The sequence below is a fragment of the Microcaecilia unicolor genome, chromosome 8, assembly GCF_901765095.1.
Source record: "Microcaecilia unicolor chromosome 8, aMicUni1.1, whole genome shotgun sequence".
Taxonomy (NCBI): domain Eukaryota; kingdom Metazoa; phylum Chordata; class Amphibia; order Gymnophiona; family Siphonopidae; genus Microcaecilia; species Microcaecilia unicolor.
The window spans coordinates 153,464,101-153,489,843 of record NC_044038.1 but is presented as its reverse complement, the minus strand read 5'-3'; the positions used below and the strand labels follow the sequence as shown (position 1 = coordinate 153,489,843).

Below are 25,743 nucleotides of genomic sequence, written 5' to 3'. Positions count from 1 at the left end.
TCGGCATGTGGCCAAATCCATGCTCCGACGCTACCCCAGGCCCCCTTTTACTACACTTTAGAGAATACGCTTAGACATTTATGCATGTAAATTCTAATTAATTCCAGTTAGTGTCAATAATTGCTTGTTAAGTTCAATTATCAGTGCTGATTGGCTCGTTAAGCTAATTAAGTTGCACACCCAAATCCAAAATATGACCAGATTTGCACACGCAACTCAAGTCGCACTGCATAAAATCCGGGAGTATACGTCCTTAACCAGCCAGGTTAACTGCATAAAAAGGACCACATAAAAGTCAGTCCTGTCTTCATGCAGTAACCCATAGCCGGTTAAATGTTGAATATCTCAGTGAACCGGCTATGCTTTAGCTGGCTCCAGAAACCCGAAAATTCAATGCCACTGCCCAGACATGGCCCGGCATTGAATTTCCAGGTTTAACACAGCCGCTGGCTGATCACCGCTGGCTGTATATCAGGCTCTCTGTGATTATGTGCAACACACAACATTAAAGCATAAAAATTTCCTGGTAAATATTTTGGAAGGAAGAAGTAGCTTAGTAGCCAAAGAAATAGGTTTTGAGCCAAGGAAGCCAGGGTCTAAATTACACTATTTTCACTAACACCCTATAACCTTGGGCAAGTCACTTCACCTTCCATTGCCTCAGGTACAGACACATTCACTTTGAAAGGGCGGCTTCAGCATTGTGCACAGCAGCCACTAGTGTGGCTTTGTAAACAGGGAGTTAGATTGTGTTATTATTGGAAAGGGAAATAACACATATACCTGAGTATGTAATTTGCCATGAACCTGGATTTGGGAAAGGTGAGTGCTGAATCTAAAATCAGAGTTTACAAGCAGCAAAAGGCCATGAAAAATTGCTGTTCCTCCTATATGGGGAAGAGGGGCAGTGCCAGGGGCCAGCTTAGGATGTGTGGGTGAACTATGTGTGGGGATTTCATTGTTTACCTTGCATGTCATAAGTACATAAGTATTGCCATACTGGGAAAGACCAAAGGTCCATCGAGCCCAGCATCCTATTTCCAACAGTGGCCAATCCAGGTCACAAATACCCGGCAAGATCCCAAAAATGTACAAAACATTTTATACTGCTTATCCCAGAAATAGTGGATTTTCCCCAAGTCCATTTAATAACAGTCTATGGCCTTTTTTTTTAGGAAGCCGTCCAAACCTTTTTAAAACTCCGCTAAGCTAACCGCCTTTACCACATTCTCTGTCTATGTCGCGAATAGCACAGTACAATCATTTGAGTGATACAAAGTCTTCAATAATAGCTCAATGTAGGATAACATATAATGGTAGTTTATAAAGTTTTGTTGCACACAACTTTAATGGGATTTGTCTGCTGCTTTTCAAGTTCAACTTCTAGTTCAGTTGTAAAGGGCCCCTGAGGCCTGCTTCTGTGCCGAAACACAGCTGTGTCAAGTCTTTTACTACTTCATATCAATGACATCTTATGACCGAGTCTCGCATAACTCTGTAATGATGACACCATCCCCCTGATTCTATAAAGGTGTCAGGTTCTCAGGTTCAGAGCCCGCGGGGCCGGGCTCTGGAGCAAACGTGAGCCCTTGGGCTGCTGACGAGGAGCGACAGCAGCAGGCAAAACCCACCAACCAACACTGGGTAAGCACACCGGCAGGGACTGCAGGCACTGCCCAGCGAACCGGAACACATGGACTGGAATCCCCCGGACTGGAGGACACAGGACTGGAACACACACCGGACCGGAACACACTGGACTGGAGCACACCAGACTGGAACACCCTGGACTGGTCCCCCGGACTGGCGGACACAGGACCGGAACACGGGCCTGGAGCACACTGGACTGGTCCAACAGCTTCACCTGTACTTAGCTACTAAGCCCCCCAAGAGTTGAGCTCCTGGGTTCGAGTAGCCGACAGGACTTACTGGATACCGGATGACATAGGGACCAGGACTGGAAACAGAAGTGCTCCTAACCCTAAACTAGCAGGAGTGTTCCTAACAGTAAACTGACAAAAGGACTTCCTAAGCCCTATACTAAAACAGGAGCTCCTAATCCCTGCTCAAGAAAGGGACTTCCTAAGCCCTAAACTAACAGAGCAGGGTACTAAATACAAAGCTAACACAGGTGCTACTAAGCACCAAGCTACAAGCAGAGCTTTACACTAATAAGCTAAACACAAAACTAAACCAGCTACCTAAGCACTGCTCTAGCAAGCTAGATACAACTAACAAGGTGCTTCCTAAGCACTACTCTGGCAAGCAACCAGAAGAGCTCCTAGCACTAAAAGGGAAGACAGGGGAGCCACAAGGAGGGAAGCTAACACATAAGCCAAAAGTGCTTCTAAAGCACCAAACACCAACAGCAAAGACTGCAATGCTCCTAATAGCACAAACACCAGAAGTACTTCTAACAGCAAACTCTGCAGTGTTCCTAACAACACCAAACCCTGAAGTACTTCTATCAACAACAGAGCTTCCAAAGCCCTACATACAGCAATGCTACCAAAACCAAGAGGGAACAGAAGGGAACCAAAAGGGAAAAGCAGGAAAGCTAAACACACAGTCACCAGTGCACACTGCACTAACACTAACCTGGCCCTTAGCAAAAGCAAGCAGGGAAACTAGACACAACGTCAGAAGTGCACACTGCACCACCCTACCTACAGCAAACACCACTGTTGCAAAGGCCCTGAAGGAAAGAACCCACTTCCTTATCAAGGCCCTCCCTGATGATGTCACACTCCCTAGACCTAGGCAAAAGCACACTGACCCAGAGAGGCCCAACCCACACCAATGCAAAACCGTGAAACACTTGAAGCCAGTACACCCAAAGAGAGTTAGAGCAACTCAGACAACATACCCACAGGTGCAGTGTAGTGAAACAATTAGAGCCATGCTGCTGGAAGCTGCCAGCACAGAGACACAGAGCCAGCTCAGAAAGGACAGAGAAAAGAAACAGAAGCCAGCTAAGAAGCTGACCCCCAGGAAAGAGGTAAGTTTGAGAGGGGTTCAGACCCCAATCATAACAAAAGGTCATCAAAATTTATGTGTGCAAATTTAGGTGCGGCCCCAATTTGCACACACAATTTAATAGAATAACAAGCCAATTAGTGCCAATGATTGGCTTTTTAACATGCAGTTATTGGCATTAATTTGATTTAATTGGGACTAACATGCAGTCCATAAAGGGGGGCATGGAAATGGGAGGGTCATGGATGTTTCAGGGTAATACAGGTTCAGAACCCTTATTTTATCATCCTCACTTTAATATTCCTGTATCTCTTGTTTGTCCTGTTTGTCTGTCCTAATTAGATTGTAAACTCTGTCACGCAGGGAATTTCTCTTCATGTTCAAGTGTACAGCACTGCGTACGTCTAGTTGCGCTATAGAAATGATAAGTAATAGTAGTAGTAGTTTTGAGTTACACATGGGCAGCACCTAAATTTACACATGGTCTCTCTACTTAAGCATTTATTCTATAAACTGCACTGAACCTTAGGCATGGCTTATGGAATACCGCTTAAGAAGATATTTTTCAGTGTTGATTTTTTTAGGCATCATATATAGAATCTAGGTGCATATGACTGTTTTTACTACTTTTTGTGATAAATTGATGTGATCCTTACATCTTGGACTCTGTTTTAGACCTCACTTTCCTTTTGCTGCAGTTTATAATATTTTGTGAAATATAACATTCAGTGGAGCTAGAATAGCATGTTGTGGCTTTGCAGCATTTTTCATTAATGTCTAGTACAGTTTTTGAAAGAGAAAAAATATAAAAGTATGTTCAAATGCCGTATATTATTATTTTTTTCATTAACTCAGGTCGAACCCTTGGCTCTGGAGCCTTCGGTAGAGTTGTTGAAGCTACAGCCCACGGTTTAAGTCATTCCCAGTCAACTATGAAAGTGGCTGTTAAAATGTTAAAATGTAAGTTTCCAAGCTCTTCTCTGTTTTATTTTTCCCCTTTTAAATTGCTTTTCGCTTTAACATATTGCTAGTTAGTGGTTAGCAGATAGCCGGTTATATCAGGTGATATAATCAGTTATCTGCCGATTTTTGGCGCATGGCCACTTAATTTAGTGTATCAAACAAGAAAAGAGCGGGTTTATATGAATGGGAACCCTGTTCAAAAACAGTGATAAGGAAAAGTGGAAAGGACCTCAGATAAGTGACATACAGCAATAATGCTGAACAAGTTGTGCTCTACATGAGCGTCACTGCAAATCAATCACTGGTCACTTTCTCACCATCCTCCTATGTGCTCAAATTTTGTAACAAACAAATCAAGTATTAAATATCAAATATTAAATATCAAAAGCTACATTGCCCATAATGTTAAACATCACTTAGCTGCAAAGCAGTCGCCATCAGGCTTCCCTGCCCAACGGACCCGTTTCACCACCACAGGGCTTCTTCAGGGGCAAACCACTTAATTTTAGTGGCCATATTTGGCTGAGTGCAAGGCTATCCTCTCTTTGGCCAGTTTGACTTTGACTGGCCAGTGCTGAATATCAGCTTGGCCAGTCAAAATCTAACTAGCCAAAATTAAACCAGATATTCTATGCTGGTCACTGGAAACAGCCCAGCATTGAATATCCTAACTTGTTAGTCTGACTCACACACACAAGGAGTGACACGGGTTGCGCATACTTCAGCAGGACATGTTTATCCACTCCTACCCTAGCTGAGATAATATTTAACCATCTCTCTGACCTCATGTGCAACTTTCTTTAAATCAATCACCTTACTTTCTAACTCCTCTTACTCTCTTACCTATCTGTATGTTCCATCTTTGCTTATACCCTTCACTGTCAATTAAAATGTTCTATTGCATATTGTTTGACATTGTAAGTAGTATACTATATGCCATACTTTGTATTGTTATTTGAATATTTTTACTGCTCATGTTTGATTAAATAAGAATTTAAAAAAAACGTGGTAAATAAAGCATAATAAATAAATAAATAAATAAATAAATCCTGTTTTAGTGCTGACCACAGGAGTTAGCCAGGCTAACTCCTGCAGTCTGAATATCGGCCTCATTGTAAATAGGAGCCTCATATCTGTGACCTGCAGGGGTCAGACTTGGCTCAATATTTTTTCCTCTTCCACAGCAGCTTGTACTAAATATCTTCAAGATACGCTTCATTGTTTGTTCTTATCAAGCATGTAAATAGACCTTCTGGCCGATATTCAAAACGATTTAATAGGCCAGAAACAGATGCCAACTGGTTAAATCACTTGTTCATGGCTATCTGTGCATTTTCAGCAGTACTTAACTGAATTCAAAAGCGACTAACTCGTGGGCATTCCAGAGGCAGAGGCAGATTAAGTGCCAATATTCAGCCGCTCTCCGCATAAGAAACCCCCTTAAACCGGGCTTCACAAATAGCAGTCCTATCTTTAAGCAGTTGGGCTTATGCGGTCAGGGGCGGAATATTGACTTAACTGGCTATGTGTTAGCTGGCTCAAAAAAAAAAAAAAGGATATTCAATGCCGAAGCCAAAACAGGGCCCACCATTAAATATCCGGAATAATGCTGGCATCGGGCAACAAAACGCTCACAGCTGGAGGCCGAGTATCAGGAGGATTATTGATAAGCTCTCCTGTGTTAATACTAATCAGAGCTTCTCAGGAACCATATTGGTTGCTCATCATCTTCCAACTGCAAGTATTATGGGATTTACTTTTCCATGTTTTCGATATTTTTCTAGCTACCGCAAGGACCAGTGAGAAACAAGCCTTGATGTCTGAGCTGAAAATCATGAGCCATTTGGGCCCTCACCTAAATATTGTGAACTTGCTAGCAGCATGCACCAAAGGAGGTAGAGTATGATCTCACCAACCAGTGCTACAGGAGGGCAGCTGCAGTACCTTCTTACATTGCTTCACCACTCCTGCATTGTCACTATTGTTCTGTATCCTGTTCCAGTGGCGTAGCCACAGGTGGGCCGGGGTGGGCTGGGGCCCACTCATTTAGGGCTCAGGCCCACCCAACAGTAGCATACATTTAGCGGTAGCTGGTGAGGATCCCAAGCTCGGCCAGCTGAAGACTTCCCCCTGATGGTAACGAAAACGCTACTGGCACCTGTGGATGCTCAGTTTTCAATGCATGCCTGCTGCAGACTGCCAAGGTGGAAAGAAGCGTTTTCCCGACCGCTGAGATTTTTTTTGGGTGGTGGTTGGGAGGGAGGGAGAAAACTTGGTGCCCACCCACTACTTACCTAGGCCCACCCAAATCTGTTGTCTGGCTACACCCCTACCTGTTCCGGTCCATCATGCTGAACCACAACCTTGTGTCCTCATGCCAAAGACTGTGGCATCAATGGTGTAGAACAGTTTGCAGATAAAGGCTTCTGTGTCTATTTAGAATTTTATATACCAGTAAAACAGTACAAATGTCTGTTCTCCATGAGATATTAAATATGTCTAAAATCTGATTCAATCAAAACTATTTCTTAATACTTTAAGAATTAAAATACTTTATTTTGTGACCAAAGGGTGCAGGTGTTTTCAGATGTGTCACATCCTATCCAGCTGTGGAGGAAGACTTTTCTTGTTTTGAAGCCTCAAGTTTTGGCTCTAGGGACCAGGGGCATAGCCAGACCTCAAAGTTTGGGGGTCCGGAGCACAAAGTTGGGGGGGCATAGTTCCTGCTGCAACCCCACGCACCTTGGCTGCCAGGGGTCCCCAACCCCCTCCAGCACTGTTCTCTGCGCATTGCCTGCCCTGCTTCCTCTCATGTCACGTGCAGGCAATGCGCAGAGAACAGAGCTGAAGAAAGGCTTCAGTTGGTGAGGCTTGGGGACCCCCACCAGCCAAACCAATAGTCCAGGATCCAATTTGGGGGGCCCAGGCCCCCAAGGCCCCCTGTAGCTACACCACTGCTAGGGACTACCTGTTTTTAAGGTTCACCTATAAATGTTTATCATAGTTTCAATATAGCATATACTCTTTCCTGAATCCTGCACACTTTGAAAAATTTCTTTTGGAAAGAAAGAAATGAATGTTCACTTTTTTCTTCTGATTTATGGGGATAGTGGGGATTGAGGATTGGAGTTTTGAAATGGTAATGGGCTGGATGAAATTGGTTTGTTTATAGACCCATGTTATTCTTTAATGATTGCATTGATGGTTTTTATTTGTGTCCTTCCCTTTGTGTAATGTTGGCTTTATGGATTGTACTGTTTTCCTTTTGTTTCTGGATGGTAATTTCCATTTCTTCTTTTATTCTCTTTTTAGAATACATGTTTTTTTTTTTTTTTTTATCTTATTAAAAAATAAACTATTTCTTTTTTTTCCACAAAGGCCCTACCTACATTATAACTGAATACTGTCGATATGGAGACCTTGTAGATTATTTGCACAGGAACAAACACACCTTCCTACAATATTTCAGTGACAAGGGGAGGAAAGATAATGAAATATACAGCAATTCCTCCAGTGAGAAGAGAATGCAAAGGTACTGACTTTCATCATGTTTTTACTCATGTATTTTGATCATCTATGGAATCATGCCATCCTCATTTGAGGTCTGGGAATGTGGTTCTCACCTGATGTTATTTAAAAACTGCTTTTCATGCTAGAGGAAGAATATGGACTAGTAAGGACCAGTATTACACATGCAGGGGCCCAGGGCAGAAACTAGTGAAGGGGCTCCAAAGCCTACCTACAGGCTACATCTTATCTCCTTCAGTTTGAGTAATCAAGGAGTCCCCTGTGGCATGTGGGCCCAGGGCAATTGCCCTGCTTACTTCCCTCTAATGCGGGCCCTGTCTAGCACTGATCTTTTTAATGTGACAAGAGGAAAGCTAAGTGTCAGGTTAGTTTAGACCTTTACTTCCTTCTGTTAATTTATTAACTGGCATACCTGAGTATGGTTAATCCAGTCTGCAAACTCAAGCATCCCAGGAATACTTTAAAATAGATATCACTAGAGCCATGTATTTAATTCCAGGAGAGTTTAAAAGGCTAAGCTTCCGTCTTACTGTATCCATAATCCTGTGATTGGCATTTATGTTCAATAATTCTTTCTCTCCTTTGCAGTCACACCTCTTTGTCAGTGGAGAGTGATGGGGGCTACATGGACATGACCAAAGATGAAGTGGACTATGTCCCCATGTTAGATATGAAGGGAGAAGTCAAATATGCTGACATTGAGCCCTCCAATTATGGAACACCCTATGAACTGGAGAGCTACTCCCCTTCAGGTAAGGGGATACAGGAGATGGCTTTCATTAAATTCTGTTCAACACCCAACCATGCTTTGTGACATCTTAATTGGCCTCCATCTAGTTGTAGTGGAAGAATCACTGCACAGCGTTGCTACCCCAAACTTCATCCTGAGAGATAAGATCCCCTAGTTAAGTGAACAAAATATCATATTACACTGCCTCTTTTCATCTGAATTAAGCTTGATTAAATCACCCACTTAAACACAGCTAACAGGTCTAGAATCAGAAGCCCTTCTTACAGAGACCTCCTGACTCACAACAGTTTCCAAACTGTAAAGGTAGAGATGGGCAGTCTGATGTCCATGTGCCCAGTGTCCGACCTTAGTTTCTGATCTTCTGTTAATTCATTGTATTGATTTCCTATATTTTAAACTGTTCATTGTTGTTCTGTTAAAATTTAATAAAGACATTTGAACACAACAGGAGAACTTAATCCAGGCCATCTACATGTGGAATCCAACATTATTAATTAGGGGTCCTTTTAGAAAAGCACACTAGCACTTTTAGCACACATATCTTCCTATGGGTGTCTCTAGTGTTTAGCACACGCTAATCATTAGCATGGGCTAAAAACACGAGCGTGCCTTTGTAAAAGACCCCCTTAGACTTACGAAGTTACTTACGAAATAACCTGTAGAACTTGGTAAGTCTAAATGCTTTGAAAATGAGCCCCATAGTTTCCTCACCTGGCTCAAGTAAGCTTGAGTGAAAAAGTGAGTTTTCCAGGCAGATTTCTATAAAGGTTGAGAAGTGAAGGAGCCAAAGCAAAGAAAGGTGCTCTTCCAAGTTGGATCAAGTAAGAAAAAGTGATTGTATGGCCAAGCGATGTTCGTACGCTGAACAAAGAGCTCTTTACACTCTGGACTGTAAGCTTGCTCTTGCCTACTACCTTAAATGGACTGAGCTGATCAGAAGGTCTATGCAGTTGTTGCCTCATTTGATCCCAATAGGTCTGGTGCAGCAGTCGCATTAAGAATGTGAGCAATAGCACCCTGACATAGTAGTCCTGACAAAATAGCCCTTGACAAAATGGCCCCTCCCACAAAATAACCCTTGACAAAATAGCCCCCTTAACAAAATAGCCCCCTAGAAAAAATGCAGTGCCATATACTGGACAGCCTGATCAGGCTCTTTTGTCAGGGGGCTAATTTGTCAAGGGCTATATTGTGGGCTGGCCATTTTCACCGTGGCTGTTATGTCAGGGGCTATTATGTCAGGAACTTTTTTTGTTTGAAGCTTTTTTTGTCGGGGCTATTTTGACCGGGTACCGTGAGGAATCTAGCTCACTTTCTTCATCCAGTTCTGTTGTCAACCAAAGGATGCTCCTCTCAACTCTAGAGTGAAGTCTCTTCAGATCGCAGCTAATGTAGCCACTGTAGCTCTGCTAAAGTCTGCATCATTTGTTACCGTCTGCAAAGCAATGACTCCCTCCCTCACTCCATACCTTTGCTTCCCAATTCTGCCTGGATCAAGCTTCAGCAGCAGACAGTTTAGTTTGCTTGATATATCGCTGTTTGGACAATCCGTCACAGCAGTTTACAAATATAACAATAGTGCTGTTGATCAAGTCGTTCTGGCCAATCTGTTCTTTTGAACTAACAACTCTCATTCTGTCAGCGTGGGTTGCTCTAAAAATTGTGACCAGTACGAACGGTTGAGCAGCCCTTAGCTTCGGAGACACCCACTTGTGTGCCTGACCAGTTTCAGAGCCACAGATTCTCATTTCTGGCATGTTATTCCATATCTTATCATGTTTCATTGGTTTTTATGGTGTCCTGGATTAGGTTTAAAATATTTATTTATTTATTTGCAGCATTTGTATCCCACATTTTCCCACCTATTTGCAGGCTCAATGTGGCTTACATTATGCCGTAATGGCGATCGCCGTTCCGGAATGAGAAATACAGAGTATTATTGCATTTCAGTACAGAAAATATAAGATAAGTTATAAGAAGTAGATATGTAGTTCACTTCAGGCATTAATGGTCAAGGGTAGATGTAAAAACATTCAACAGTAGTCATGTGAATAAAGTTAACAAATAAAAAGAGTTCAATGTTAACTTGAATTGGTAAGGTTTTGATGTCTGGTCATTATGAAGGATCTTTTAGGTACGTCTCTTTGAACAATTTAGTCTTTAGTAATTTACGGAAGTCTACTTAATGAGTCAGAACACTATTTAGCAACAGCACTAAAAATTTATGAAGCAGGTAACTTGCTCCAATCAGAGAACGCACTTTTCTTTTACCATTCTTTCTTTGTATAGAATAAGGTTTGAAGACTCAAGAAACAGCACTTTTACAATTGCAGGACCTTGTGAATGGAATGAGTTGCCATTTTATTTCAGAACACAGGTCAATACACCCACCTTTAAGAGGCAGCTAAAGAGCTACTTGTTTATGGAATCCTTTTTACTAAGGTATGCTGAAAAATGGGCTGCGCTAGTGAAGGCAAATGCTTTGGGTGCATGCAGATCCATTTTTCAGCACGCCTGTAAAAAAGACCTTTTTATTATTTTTGCCGAAAATGGACGTGTGACAAAATAAAAATTGGCACGCGTACATTTTGGGTCTGAGACCTTACCTCCACCTATTAAGTTAGTGGTAAGGTGTCATGTGGTAACTATGTGGTAATCATTTACGCACGTAGACTAATGATTACCACCTGGTTTCTGCCAGGCACAGGAAAGTAAAAATTATTTTCTAGTGCACATAGCAGACGCGCATAGAAAACGAAATTACCGTCCGAGACACGCGGTAGCCAGGCGGTAACTGCGCAGCTTAGTAAAAGGGCCCCTTTGTTACCTTATGGTACAAGCTAAACAAATAAGCATATGATTTGAATAGGATAGCGGAGGCTGAGATAGAGGGCTCCTTTTACAAAGCTGTGCTAGCAATTCCAGCACAGCAAATGCAATGAGGACCATAGGAACTGAATGGGCTTTGTCGCATTTACCATGTCAGAATTGCTAATGTGGCTTTGTAAAAGGAGCCTAGAATGTTTTGGTTGGACAATGTTAAATATGTGTCTTGAACAGAGGGATTTTCACTGTACAGCATCTTGTCTGGAATTTGACATGTTTGAGTTTATGTAACATTTTTATAATTTATTTGTTGATTTATGTATGTTGTGATTGTAGTCCATCTTGGATTAAACAGGCTATCAATAAATTAAACAATAAATGGTATTTATGGATCCAAGATGGCGCCATAGGCAGTAGCATTTGAACGACTCTCTTCTAAGTACTGACTGGAATCTTTCCTGGTGTTATGGGGTAGAAGAGATGGCCTAAGACCAGAGGAATTCCTCCTGCCTCCGGTATGATGATAGCCTTGCTCCAGCCGACGCTGGAGTCATATGGAATTGCTCCAGTGAGCGGGTGTTTCTCTTCGGCATTTCCATTTCCATCGGAGAGGAGTGCAAATGAGGTTTCTTTGAGCCACGAAGAGCGAGTACCCCCCCCCCCTCGACTCAGCAGCTTCTCCTTCCTGCTGTAGGACATGCAGGCAGACACAAAGAGTGGTGATGTGCATCTCCCTGTCATCCATAGGAGCCGACTCTGTGGGTGCTGTGGGTGCTTGAGCACCCCCAATGTAGAGAATATTCATTGAATGTGTCCAGGGAGGGGTTATTTCCACTGGGCTTAGCACCCCAATAATTTTGAAATGTTGGCTCCTATGCTGTCATCGAGGGAGACCCGGCAGCATTTTCTACCCCCCTCTTGAAAGTAGCTGGAAGAACCAGTGAGGGAGCAAATGGAGGAGCATTAGCTAGAGCTGGATTGAGTTCTATGGCTATAGGTACCTTTGCTGCATTAAGGGAGGCCATTGAGGTCTTGGAGCATTCTTTATCATCATTTTCTGCTAAGGTTTCTGAGGATTTAGGCAGAGTTAGTGCACTTCTTTGAGAAAAAGTGGTGATTCAATCTCAGCACGTCTCACAAGTTAGTAAGTAGGAGATGGAATTTAAAGATCTTCAGTCGACAACTAAAATTTATACTACTGTGCAAGCTGGTTTGGTCAAGAAATATGAGCAATTGGAGAACCTCAGTAAAGTTTTGAATCTTCACTTTCTAAACTTTCCTAAGTCTCTGGTGATAAACCCAATGGTTATATTACAGAAATATTTAATGGAGGATTTGGAGTGTCCTAGTCAGGGCTTTTTTTGAGGGGGTACTGAGTACCAGCATCTTTTCCATTGTCTACTAAAATTGATCTATGGTCCTCGTATTTTAATGAAAAAGCTCAGGCTCTACACACCAATTCTGCCTTGTCATAGATTCTGTGACTGTTTGCAGGGGGCCTGATTATTGTGGGGTGGGTCCCTCAGTGATCACCCCACCCCTGAAGGGTGGCCTGGCATTTGAGTACCGGCACCTTTTTCGCTAGAAAAAATGCACTGGTCCTAGTAATAATTTACCACCAGTAACTAAGACTCATTATATCTCTTTGTCATCAAGAGTTAAAGCTTTGGAAGAATGATCTCATGAGACTATGGAATTGAGAGCTTTTTAGAAAGCTCTCTTGAAGTTGTGACTGAAAAAAGAACATTGATCACATTTGCACTTCAACTTGATGGAAATAATCTTACGTTCATACTTCAGGAAAATGGATGTGGTTTTCTTAGGGTCTAAAATACGAGTTTTTCCTAACATGCAGTGAGACCCAGAAAATGAGGAAGGACTTTTTGGCCTTGCGGCCTCAAGTCTTGGCTCTTGCAGCAACCTATTCTTTGAGAATTCTATGTAAATGTTTTATTACTTGAGATTCTGCTAATTTCCTATTTTTTGAGCCTAAGCATTGATTGATTTTTTTTTTAGTTTCTAGGGAAAGTTCCTCATCTAATAATGGCAATGTTAAGTAGAATGTTATCTGCCTCCACCAGCTAGTTTGAACTCTCTTGCACACTGCTATATGAAATATTTCTGGTTTATCTGGAACATTTTTCCTTTAATTTTATTTCTGATCTTGGATCCGCTACTTGTGGACTAATAACTATAGGTTTGTTTGAGATCATTTTTGCTTTGTTTTTATTATTTTTCTTATTTTCATTTGTGCATGTGTTGTAATGCACATAAATTCAAATTTCATAAATAAAAAATTAAAATTAAAACCCATAAACCATTCCAGAGTTGGCCACCATTATTTCTGGTCCTGACTGCAGTTACTGTTGCTGCCACAGGGAGGCGTGGTCACCCTTAACTTTGAGTGGTTTTATCTGTGTTATACAGCTAACAACATGCAAGAATCTTTGGACTTTTTAGGACTCTCTACAACCCCAGTGTCCAGTTCTTTATTACATGAGGTTGGAAGGCAAGTTGCCAACTGCCCTGTTTTGATGCCAGTGTTTAATCATGAAAAAGTAGAACCTCTGCAGAATGCCAGATTCAATTCTGTGGAGATTGGATGGCCTGTGCAGGTCTTTATCTGCCGACAATTACTATGTTACTATTCCCCCAAAAGTCTATAAAAGTCACTAAAAATTATGCATGCAAATTTGGGCACAATTTAATTGAATAATGAGCCAACTAGTGTTGATAATTGACTGCTGACAATTACCAGTGCTAATTGGCATTAATTAAAATGCATACACATAAATTTACACGACCAGATCCACGCATACATTTTATGTGCGGATCCATAAAGGAGGTACTGCCATGTGAGGGTCATGGGCAGATCAGTGGAATGCCCGCAGTTTATGCTTACTTTGAGTAAAGGTGATCTATGCCTAATTTAGACACGGGTATTTCCACCAGGATATTGTTGGTCACGCCAAAAAGTAGTTGTAGTTCCTGGTGCTATGCGCAATTATTATTTTTTTGCGCTGATTTTGTAGATGCCATTTATTGGATGTAGTCCTAAGTGCCAGAAGGATATGAGTCTCCCTCATAGCAGGGGTGTAGCCAGCAGTCCATTTTAGAGGGGGGGCAGGGGTGAACTGGGGGAGCCTCCCCCTCCCCACTGCATTAATTATCATTCCTTTGCTGGCTGAAGAAATCCACTGACCACGCCGCCCCCTTCCCCCTCATGCTGCCTCAGGTGCAAGGAAGTCGGCAGAATGCCTCCAGCTGTCAATGCCAGCACTCCCCGAGCATGCTGGCGTCAGCAGTAGAAGCACACCGCTGACTTCTTCATTTATGAAGCAGCATGAAGAGGAATAGGGCAGTTTGGGCAGTGAATTTCCTTGACAGGGCTTCGGCATCTCCACCAACCATTGAGTGGATGATACAGCTTTGGAGGGAGCCTGAGCTGAAAGTGGGGGTCCCAAGCCTCAGGGCCCTCTTGTAGCTACCCCACTGATTCACAGAGACTTGAAAACTCTGCAACTCAGGTAGATTATTGCAAACACCTCTATAAGACTGAGCTTGGAGTAAAGCAGTTTCCAAACTCATTAAGGAGGTATTTGCTGGTGTGGCAGTTCACCATGGGGATTAATATTCAGCCCGTGGCAGTTAGTTCTTATTTTATACACTGACCAGCCCCAGATATTCAGTGCCAGGCTATGTCTGGGCACCAGCATTCAATATCTGGACCTACTTGACAGAGTGATGGCAACCAGAGTTTATGCCGGTTCCAGTCGATATTCAGCCAGGGCTCGCATAATTGTCTTATAAGGGCTCTGGCTGAATATTGGCTAGGACCTACATTTAAAAAAAGTATTTAGTTTCCTTCTAATCTCCCTCCTACTCCCCCTACGAAGAAGTCCATAGCTCCCCAACCCGATCCCCACCCCTTGCAGTTCTATACCCCCTTCCACTTCCACCACCACCTCCAACTCAGGATAGCCCCCCTCCCAGGCCTGCCTGAAGTCCTTGGTGGTCCAGTGGAGCAATGGGGACAGAAGTGAACTCACTTGATCCTGCCCCTAGTGGCTGCCTGCAAAAGCAATTTATCCAGACAGAAGTCTTTCCTGCATGGTGAAATCACATTGAATATTGAATTGTGAATATCCCGACTGAGGCATCCCAATTCCTACCTAGACCTCTTATGAAAAAATGAGGCTTCACATGTACATAATTGACCTTGTTTCTCTCTTCTTGTCCAGCTCCAGAAAGGACCAGTAACGCCATCCTAATAAATGAATCTCCTCTCCTTAGCTTTATGGATCTTGTTGGGTTCAGCTACCAAGTGGCTAATGGGATGGAGTTCCTGGCTTCCAAAAATGTGAGTACACATCATCTCAGCATTCTCATACATATATAAGTACATATGTACATAAGTATTGCCATACTGGGATAGACCAAAGGTCCATCAAGCCCAGCAATCTGTTTCCAACAGTGACCAATCCAGGTCACAAGTACCTGGCAAAATCCCAAAAAAGTACAATACATTTTATGCTGCTTATTCTAGAAATAATCAGTGGATTTTCCCCAAGTCCATTTTTATAATGGTCAACGGACTTTTCCTTTACATAGCCAGCCAAACCTTTTCTAAACCCCGCTAAGCTAACTGATTTTACTACATTCTCTGGCAATGAATTCCAGAGTTTAATTACATGTTGAGTGAAGAAATATTTTCTCCGATTCATTTAAAATTTACTACTTTGCAGCTAAATCTGTTAGTGTATCTTAGTAAAAGGACCCCTTAGTATGGGCACTTACTTTCCCTTTAAAAATTGCTTCCTGAAAAGTCCATGCAAACATTTAGACTTGTTTTTTTGGAATACACAACATTTTGAAACATTTTACTTGCATAATTTTGAAATTCCAAAAGTATGCGCATAGATCCAAATATAGTCATTGGTAAAAAATATAAGCAGAATGACATTGCTTGCATACTTGTACTTGTGCCATATAAACTTTAAAAATGACCCATAAAGAGGTGCTTTTAGAAAAGATCTTCACATGTAAAGCCTGTTGCACATGTGTAAAGGGCTTTTTATACAATTCCATGGCCATATTCATGCATAAAAAGTACACGTATGGAAATATTGCACATACGTTTACACGGCTCATATGTAGGCATTCCTGGGGGCAGAGCTTGGGCAAAACAGAAGTGGAGTTGATATGTACATGTATATTTTATAAGATATGCAGGCAAGTCCAAGAGTAGGGGTGAACCAAAAAGACTCTCGCAGCCGAATGGATACATAAGAACATAAGAGTAGCCATACTGGGTCAGACCAATGGTCCATCTAGCCCAGTATCCTGTTTCCAACAGTAGCCAAATTATGGCAACACTCCATGCTGCCAATCCCAGGGCAAGCAGTAGCTTCCCCATGTCTGTTTCCAGGAACTTGTCCAAACTGTTACTAAATCCTCTGGCAAAAAGTTCCAGAGCTTAACTATTCGTTGAGTGAGAAAATATTTCCTCCTATTTGTTTTAAAAATATTTCCATGTAACTTCTTTGAGTGTCCCCTAGTCTTTGTACTTTTGGAATGAGTAAAAAATCAATTTACTTCTACTCGTTCTACACCACTCAGGTTTTTGTAGACCTCAATCATAACTTCCCTCATTTGTCTGTTTTCCAAGCTGAAGAGCCCTAACCTCTTTAGCCTTTCCTCATATGAGAGGAGTTCCATCTCCTTTATCATGTTGGTCGCTCCTCTTTGAACCTTTTCTAATTCTGCTATATCTTGTTTGAGATATGGTGACCAGAACTGAACGCAGTACTCAAGATGAGGTCGCACCATGGTGTGATACAGAGGCATTAGTATTTTCAGTCTTATTCACCATCCTTTTCCTAATAATTCCTAGCATCCTGTTTGCTCTTTTGGCCACTGCCTTATATTAAGTAGAAAGTTTCAGCGTATTATCTACAACGACATCTAGATCATTTTCTTGGTTGCTGACCCCCAAGGTAGACCTTAGCATCAGGTAACTATGATTCAGATTATTCTTTCCAATGTGCATCCCCTTGCATTTATCCACATTAAATGTCATCTGCCATTTGGATGCCCAGTCTCCCAATTTCCTAAGGTCTTCCTGCTATATTTCACAGTTTTGTGTCATCTACAAATTTAATCACCTCACTTGCCGTTTATAGATATGTTAAATAGCACAGGTCCCAGTACTGATCCATGTGGTACTCCATTGTTCACCCCCCTTCATTGAGAGAAATGACCATATAACCCTATCCTCTGTTTTCTGTCCAGTAACCAATTCCAAATCCACACCAGCACATTGACTCCTATCCCATGACTCTTTAATTTTCTCTAGAGTCTTTCATGAGGAACTTTATCAAAATCTTTCTGAAAATCTGGGTAGTTTATAAATCTTTATTAGGCACCACTCTTTCAGCAGACCTAACACAGGGCCGTGTTTTGACGAGAAACACCCATCTGCTTCAGGGCTCAAATACTCTAGAAGGGCAAAAATAGTATGAGTTGGTGCAGAAACGAAACAGTAAAATACCAAAACCTATACCACTACGAATGCTGTGGTATCTATAAAGTCACTGTCAAACCTGCCAAAATTGAGTGGTGCCTAATAAAGATTTGTAAACTACCCATTCGGCTGCAAGAGTTGGTTCACCCTTACTCTTGGACTTGTTTACTAAGCCATGGTAAAAAATGGCCTGTGGTAGTGTAGGCACATGTATTGGGCACGCGCTGGGCCAGTTTTACTGCATCTGCAAAAAGGCTTTTTTTTTAATGGGACAGGAAAAAGGAATGCAGTAAAACTGAAACCAGCGTGCGCCTAAAACTGTCCTGAGCCCTTAACGCTACCCATTGATCTAGCGGTAAGGACTCGCTCAGTGACCAGTCACCATGCGTCAAGTGCCGAAATGACGCACTTGGAGGAAATAAATAAATAAATCTTCCAGGTGGTATAGGCATGCCCCAAATCTGAAAATACCGCCAGGGAGGCGCGTTAGCCTGGCAGTAGTCTCATTTTGGCATGCACTCCATGCAAGTTGCGCCTTATGCGCCTTTGTAAAAGGGCCCTTCAGTGTGCTAACCATTAGTTAATTATTCCTTTATTTATTTATTTATTTACAGTAACTTGCTATACCACCTTAACTAACATGAAGAACTAGGCGGTTTACAATCTAAAACAACAGCAAAAATAATAGAAAAAATGAAGGAACAGCAATGTTCTGATAGGAAAGTAGTAAGCATTCAAACAGGTATTGCCAGTACATAGTCATACCAAGAAAGACCGAAGAGAGAGAGGGATTAGGGTTTTAAACCAGCAGCAATAATCTACAAGTGACTAATTTGAGAGATTAAAAGCCTGACAGAATAGCCAAGTCTTTAACATGGACTTAAACTTTTTAAAAGATAGCTCTGCACATATATCTTGAGGGAGGGAGTTCCAATAATCAGGGGCAATGAAGCAAAAGGCACAGTGTCTATTGAATTCTATTGGAATTTGGCAAAACTAAACGGCAATCATTGAGTGATCATAATAAACGTATGGGTGAGTATGGAATTGTAAGATTAGCCAAATAATCAGGAAAGCCCAGCTGTAAAGTCTTTAACATAAGGGTATGAAGTTTATGAATGACTCTTTGCTTGATGGGAAGCCAATGGCATTTCTGAAACAAGGGTGAAACATGATCTGTTCTTTTAAAGCTTGAAATGTGATATCATGATAAGGTTGCATTCAGTGCTGACAGTAAAGGGAGCTTACTTTTTTTTTTTCTCCTATCAGTGTGTTCACCGTGATCTGGCTGCAAGAAATGTCCTGATCTGTGAAGGAAAACTGGTGAAGATTTGTGACTTTGGCCTTGCAAGAGACATCATGCGGGATTCAAACTACATTTCCAAAGGCAGCGTAGGTATCTGATCCTGTCATAAAGCAGGACCTATAAAAGCACAGAGTATGATGGTAGCTAATTTATTTATTTATGCATTCTTGTATCTCACTGAAAAGTAGACCGAAAAACCAGTCTACTGCAGTGGCGTAGGAAGGTGGGGCGGTCCGCCCCGGGTGCACGCCGCTGGGGGGTGTCAGCTCCGCTGGTTCCCTGCTCCCTCTGCCCCGGAACAGGTTACTTCCTGTTCCAGGGCAGAGAGAGCAGGGAACCAGCGGAGCCGACACAGCTCCCAGCGACATGCACTTGGGGCGGTTCGGCCCTCCCGCCCATCCCTCGCCGCTTTCCCTCGTCGCTTTCCTTCGTAAATACGCGCTCCGGGGGGTGCGCTCCGGAGGGGGAGGGTGCGCCATGCTGCACCCCCCCCCCCCCCCCGGGTGCAGCATGGCGCACCCTCCCCCTCCGGAGCGGCAACCCGCCCCGGGTGTCAGCTGCCCTCACTACCGCACTGGTCTACTGTAGCCATTCACCCTTCCAGCTGCAGTATAGTAGCTCTTCCATGATACAACTTTACAACTGTTCCCCCAAAGCTTGTCCTTTGCCTGAATTCGAAACTGCCTTTACATAGTAACATAGTAAACGATGGCAGATAAAGACCTGTATGGCCCATCCAGTCTGCCCAACATGTTAAACTCATTTTACATGGTATGCGATACTTTATACCCGAGTTTGGTTTGTCCTTGCCATTCTCAGGGCACAGACCGTAGAAGTCTGCCCAGCACTGTACTAAGTTCTGACGCTAACGTCAAAATCCCTTAAAATTTACACTCCAGCCCATCTGTATCTATTCATTCACGGGAATAGATATTCCTTTCCACTGGGAAACTGCTCCATGTGCCTAATACTCTTTCTGTGGAGAAATGTTTCCTCATGTTTTTCCTGAGTCTATTTCCTCTAAGCAGGACTTCCTTTCTACTGAGGAATGCCTGCCTCTTGCGCATCTACTACTACTACTACTTAACATTTTTAGAGTGCTACAAGGGTTACGCAGCGCTGTACAAATTAACGAATAAGGACGGTCCCTGCTCAGAAGAGCTTACAATCTGTATTCATTTCAAGTAGCTTAAAAGTCTCTGTCATATCTTCAATTTCCTCATCTCCTGTTGGATAGATAGATACCATCAGAGGTTCTCAACATGCGGTATGTGTATTCCAAGGGGTACGCGAGGCGTCAGCAGGGGGTATGTAGCAGACCTTCCTCTCCTTTCTTCAGTTGCCACCCCCTCCACTGCTGTTGTTTCTCAAGACCAGCAGTAGCAGTGGCCGTAGTCTCCATTTGCGCACTGTTGACTCTGCCGTCCCCCATCCCCTCTGGCGTTAACTTTCTGTTTTGAACCAGTGGACTAGCAGAGCTGACAGCTCGCACATGGAGATTGTAGTCCTTCAGGTTGTTTTGCTGCTTCTGGTCTGGAGAAGCAGCAGCAGCAGGGCTGGGAGGAACAAAGACGCTGTGGTAGGGAAAGGTGAGAGGTAGAGTGAAAGGCGAGATGCTGGATGGAAGGTGGGGAGAGAAAAAGAGGAGGTGCTGGAAGGAAAGGTGGAAGAAGATAGAGTTAGTGAAAGACTGGGGAATAAGAGGAATAGGAGAACCAGGGTGAGGGAAAGAGATGAAAAAATATAAGAAGATGCAGTAAAAAGAGGGAAATTGAAGACTGGATAATAAGAAGGAATTAAATCTGAACAGAGAGGCAGTAAAATAAATTGAAGAAAGCTGAAAGGAAAAGGAGGAGAGAGAAAAATAACAAAACTTGAGAAAAGATGGAGGAAAGCAGAAACCAAAGCTCAGGCCAATACAATTAGAAACCTAAAATGACAACAAAGGTAGAAAAAATAATTGTACTTTCTATTTCCTGATTAAAATATGTCAGTTTTTGGAATACCCATTTCAAAGAATCTGCTGATTGGCACTCATGAGGACTAGGTTGAAGTTTGTTCGACTTAGGGGGTATTTGACTTGAAGAAGTTGGGAAACACTGGTCTACATCAGCTTCATAACCCTCATCTGGAATGCTGCACCTTATCATAAATCCTTTTGGCGATGTTGCTCCCATAGCTGAGCACAACACAACAGAGGCAGGCTTACCAATGATTTGTAAAAAGGTATTAGCACTTCCTTTTTTTTTTTCTGCAGATTATACCCTTCCCTGTGTAGTCTGCCATATTGCTTGATAAACCCTCAGGTCTCGTGCCTGCTGGCCATACATCATTACCTTATATATGCTTTGGATTCTGTATCCCCAAATAACTGTTTGTTTTTTTTTTTTTTTGCATTAAATTGTGGTTTTAACCACTCCTTTTAAAAATGATTTTCATGGGCAAACATAAAAAACAAACAATACACACTCTCCCTCTGCCTCTGACTGCGAAAGCATTAACCAGCTAGGTTAAGGGTGGCCCGGGGCAGAGTGTGGACAGATCCAGCACTTAAGTGGTTAACGGCAATATGCAGTCCTCTAACTGGTTAAGAAAGTGGATTAAGGGGTAGATGCATCAAGCAAACGTAAAAAAATCAGAAACGTTAAAACCTTTACCGAATTTCAAATAACGAAGCATGCTCCAAAAACACAGCCCCAAAAAGTTTGGTGCGGTATTGGAAAGAACGATGCACCAATCCCCGTCGGTAATCGGCTCGTAAAGCATGCGCAAAGCAGCCAAGCGTTATGCTGGCTGCTCTGCGCATGCCAGAAACGTTCAAAACACAGTCAAATCGCAAGCACATGGCTCCCAAATCAAAATAAAAATTAAAAAAGGATCGGGAGGGGGCAAGGGCACTCATCAGGAGCGTCCTGTACGGACGGCCTTGCCCCCCCCCCCCCCCCCCGCTGCTCCCCACTTTCCGCCGCTCCCCCCACCCCGAAAAAGCAAACTTCTAGAAGCCCCTGCCCCCCTCCCTTCCTCACTACTCTCTCACCTCAGCTCCGCCTCCCGACATCCTCCGTCCGTGCCCCGCCCCCTTTTGGGGTCGTCGCCGCCATTCCCCTCCTCCATCGGGCCCCCCTTCCTCTTACCGGGCCCGTGCAGCGCCTCTCTCCTCTGTCCGAAGGCGCTGCACGGGCAAGAAGAAAGCTGAATCAGCTGATGCCTGCCTTCGCGATGGCGCGTCTTTCTCCTGCTGCGCCCGCCCCTGTCTGACGTCAGTAACCTGGTGGGGTGGGGTGGGTAAGGTGAGAAACAGGGAGAGATGAATGGTAGATAAGAAGGTGGCAAAACAGTAGAATTTTATGGTTTATAATGGGCTAAAAAAACCCATATCTTTGTTAAGTCCTGTCTGGTGGGTGTCAAAATATTTAATTATTCTGACTTGAAAGGTCTTACGTTCCTGGATTGTCTTAAAGTTTCATTTTAGTATTCTCACCATAAAATCATTGATACGGGATTTCTGGTTTTGTAAAGTGCTGTCCCACAGTGGTGACATCCTGGTTTGCACTGGAATGTTTCATATGATATCTTTGTAAATGAAATCTCATCTTTAGCATCTGGCTTTTTTCTCCAATATAGCATCCTTCTTCACACTTTTTACATTGAATTATATATACCACATTGGAAGATGAGCACGTGAAGGATTCCTTTATGTTGAATATTTTTACTTTGGGAATGACTGTGGGATCCTGTGAAATCTGTTGGCATAGTTTGCAGTTGGATATATTGCAAGGATGTGTGCCATTCTCTTCTTTTTGAGTTTCTATCGGGAGCATGCTTTTCACTAGTTTATGTTTTAAGTTGGGTGGCTGTCGGAAGATCAGCCCTGGTGGGGATGGGAATATCTCTTTCAGTAGTTCATCCTCCTGGAGTAGTAGCTACAAATCTTTTATGATTCTTCTCAATTTTTCTAGCTCTGGGTTTTACAAGGGGGGGTTCTGCCTGTGGCTTTCTTCTCTTTGTACTGCAATAGGTTTGCCCTGGGTATTTGAAGGGAGGAGGCAACATTTTTGAAGATTATTTGGGGGTTGTAGCCTTTTTGTTTGAAGGATTCAGTCAGGATTTTGAGGTATTTATCTCTGTCCCCTGGGTCAGAGCAGATATGGTGGTATCTTGTGGCTTGGCTGTGTGTAATGGATTCTTTTGTATGTGAAGGGCGGAAGCTGGAGTTGTAGAGTTAACTGCATTTGTCTGTAGGTTTCCTGTATATAGATATTTGTATATAGCCAATGCTGATGGAAACAGTGGTGTCCAAAAAATTGACTTTTTCTGGGGAGTAGTCAATTTTGAATTTGACTGAGTTCAATTCCTACTTCAGGCACAGGCAGCTCTTTGTGACTCTCGGCAAGTCACTTAACCCTCCACTGCCCCATGTAAGCCGCATTGAGCCTGCCATGAGTGGGAAAGCGCAGGGTACAAATGTAATAAAAATAAATAAAAAATTGTAGAATAGTATGTGAGAACTGTAAGATTGGTTTGTGTGGCAACCCAGAAATTAACCAGGCACTAGCTGTTAACTCAATAGATAAAATTAAGGCAAGCTTTCAGCTATCTTAAGTTTATCCACTCATTTAACTGGTTCACAGACTGAATATCACCACTGGACCACTCCCAATCTATTCATTTCACCCTAATTTTATATATGGAGCTCAAAATTGCATGTTCAATTTAATTGACAAATGAATCAATTAGTAACAATAATTGGGTGCTAATGATCAATTGTCAGCACTAATTGGCATTAATTTAAATTTACGTGCTCATCTTTAGGCACTGTGATTTTATGCGCAGATCTGAAAAGGGGTTGCGACCAGGGGAGGAGCATGGGCAAATCAGGTGCGTTCCATGAATTTGCGTGCAGTGTTACAGAATAAGGGCAATCTGTGCCTAATTTATGGGTCCTTTTTACAAAGCTGTGGCAAAAGGGTGCCTGTGCTGGCATCAGCATGTGTTCTTGATGTGTGCCGAGGCCCCCTTTCACCACAGCAGGTAAAGGGCAGGTTTCCCTTTTCTTAAAGAAATGGCCTTGCGGCAAGTGGTTCACTTGCCACACGGCCATTTTGGGGGGAGAACTTACCGCCACCTTAGGCTCCTGTGCTAACCTGGTGGTAACCGGGCAGCGCGTGGCACTGCCTGAGTACCACCGGGTATACTCTGGCGCTACAAAAATGGAAATATTTTGGCAGTGCCGGAAATGGCGTGCACTGGGGGAGGGAACTAATGCCGGGCTGCTGTGGTAGCCCAGCGGTACTTCCCTTTTAGCGAGCGGTAAGCCCACTTCGTAAAAGGGCACCTAAGGCATGAGAATTTACACCAGGTTTCAGTTGGTGTTAATCCTTGCACCCAAAATTGGGGGCACAGATCCTGGCGTCAAATTCTATTCTATAAGTGGTACCCACCTCTGAGCGCAGTTTATAGAATAGCACTTGGTGCAAATTTTTATCAGGGCCATATATAGAATTTAGTCCTGAGTGCTTTGGTGGTCAGAGAGGATATTCAGTGCTACTGTCTGGTTAACTGCTGCTGAATATTCAGCCATGGCCAGCTCAGTTCAGTTTAACGCAGTAAAACCATTTGTTTATTTATTTATTACATTTTTACCCCGCGCTTTCCCACACACAGCAGGTTCAATGCGGCTTACATAGTAAACAGAATTACAAAGTATTGTAAGGAGAATATTATAAATTGTAATAAACATAGTAATAGTAAGGTTTTAGGAATATGTGAATTGAACATGGAAAGGTAAACAGATATGATAGGCAAACGGAAAGAAATTGGGATGGGTATGGTGTAGGGAGATGGAGAAGAGAAGACTGAGGTATGAGGATAAGGAGTTTGGGAGACACGGTTTAAGGTGGAATCATCTTCAGAGCAGGAGATGTGTGGGTGGGCTTAAGAGGTTACGTTGGGTCATTAGGGTAAGCTTGCTTGAAGAGATGTGTCTTCAACATTTTCCTAAAGGGTAGATAATTGTTAATTGTACAGATGGATCTTGGTAATGCGTTCCAAAGCTGGCTGCCCAAAAATGAGAAACTGGATGCATAGGAGGTTTTGTATTTAATTCCTTTGCAGTTAGGAAGGTGTAAATTGAGGTATGTACGTGAGGACATTGATCTGTTTCTGATTGGGAGGTCGATTAGGTCGTTCATGTAGCTAGGGGACTCTCCGTCTATGATCTTATGAATCATTGTATGGACTTTAGAATATTGAACCTGTTGAAAGGCTGTCCTAATTTTATCCTGGTTAACTTCCAGGTTTAGTTTAGTTTGGTTTATTGAGTTTTGATATACTGCCCTTCATTCAGGAGTGGCCTAGTAGTTAGAGCACTGGTCTTGCAATCCAGAGGTAGCCAGTTCAGATCCCACTGCTGCTCCTTGTGATCTTGGGTAAGTCACTTAACCCTCCATTGCCTCAGGTACAAATTTAGATTGTGAGCCCTCCTGGGACAGAGAAATATCCAGAATACCTGAATATAACTCATCTTGAGCTACTACTGAAAAAGGTGTGAGCAAAAAAAAAAAAAATCTATATAAATAAATACAATCAAAGCGGTTTACAAAGTCAACTAAATTTTTAAAAATAACAATATTAAAAGGGAGAAGGAACTCGAACTTTAAAACAAAGAGGAAAAAGTAAACTCAGAAATCAAAGAAATAAATTTAAAATAAAATAGGAAGCCAAAGGACTACCAGCCAGACACACCAGCGCACCATCTGAGGAATCCACAGAAAAGGCCTTGGTAAAAAGATGGTCATTAGAGGGAGTGGAGCAGTGGCCTAGTGGTTAGGGTGGTGGACTTTGGACCTGAGGAACTGAGTTCAATTCCCA

General features: G+C 42.7%; 1 protein-coding gene across 1 annotated transcript in view; it reads left to right on the top strand.

Moving 5' to 3' along the window:
• The window catches only part of PDGFRB (platelet derived growth factor receptor beta), a 95,430-nt gene that overhangs the window by 51,205 nt on the left and 18,482 nt on the right, over nucleotides 1–25,743 (top strand). The window contains exons 13-18 of the mRNA XM_030211629.1: nucleotides 3,832–3,936; nucleotides 5,724–5,834; nucleotides 7,318–7,471; nucleotides 8,056–8,219; nucleotides 15,286–15,404; nucleotides 18,837–18,959. Coding sequence (XP_030067489.1) covers nucleotides 3,832–3,936; nucleotides 5,724–5,834; nucleotides 7,318–7,471; nucleotides 8,056–8,219; nucleotides 15,286–15,404; nucleotides 18,837–18,959 — 776 coding nt within the window. The remainder of the gene's footprint in view (nucleotides 1–3,831; nucleotides 3,937–5,723; nucleotides 5,835–7,317; nucleotides 7,472–8,055; nucleotides 8,220–15,285; nucleotides 15,405–18,836; nucleotides 18,960–25,743) is intronic.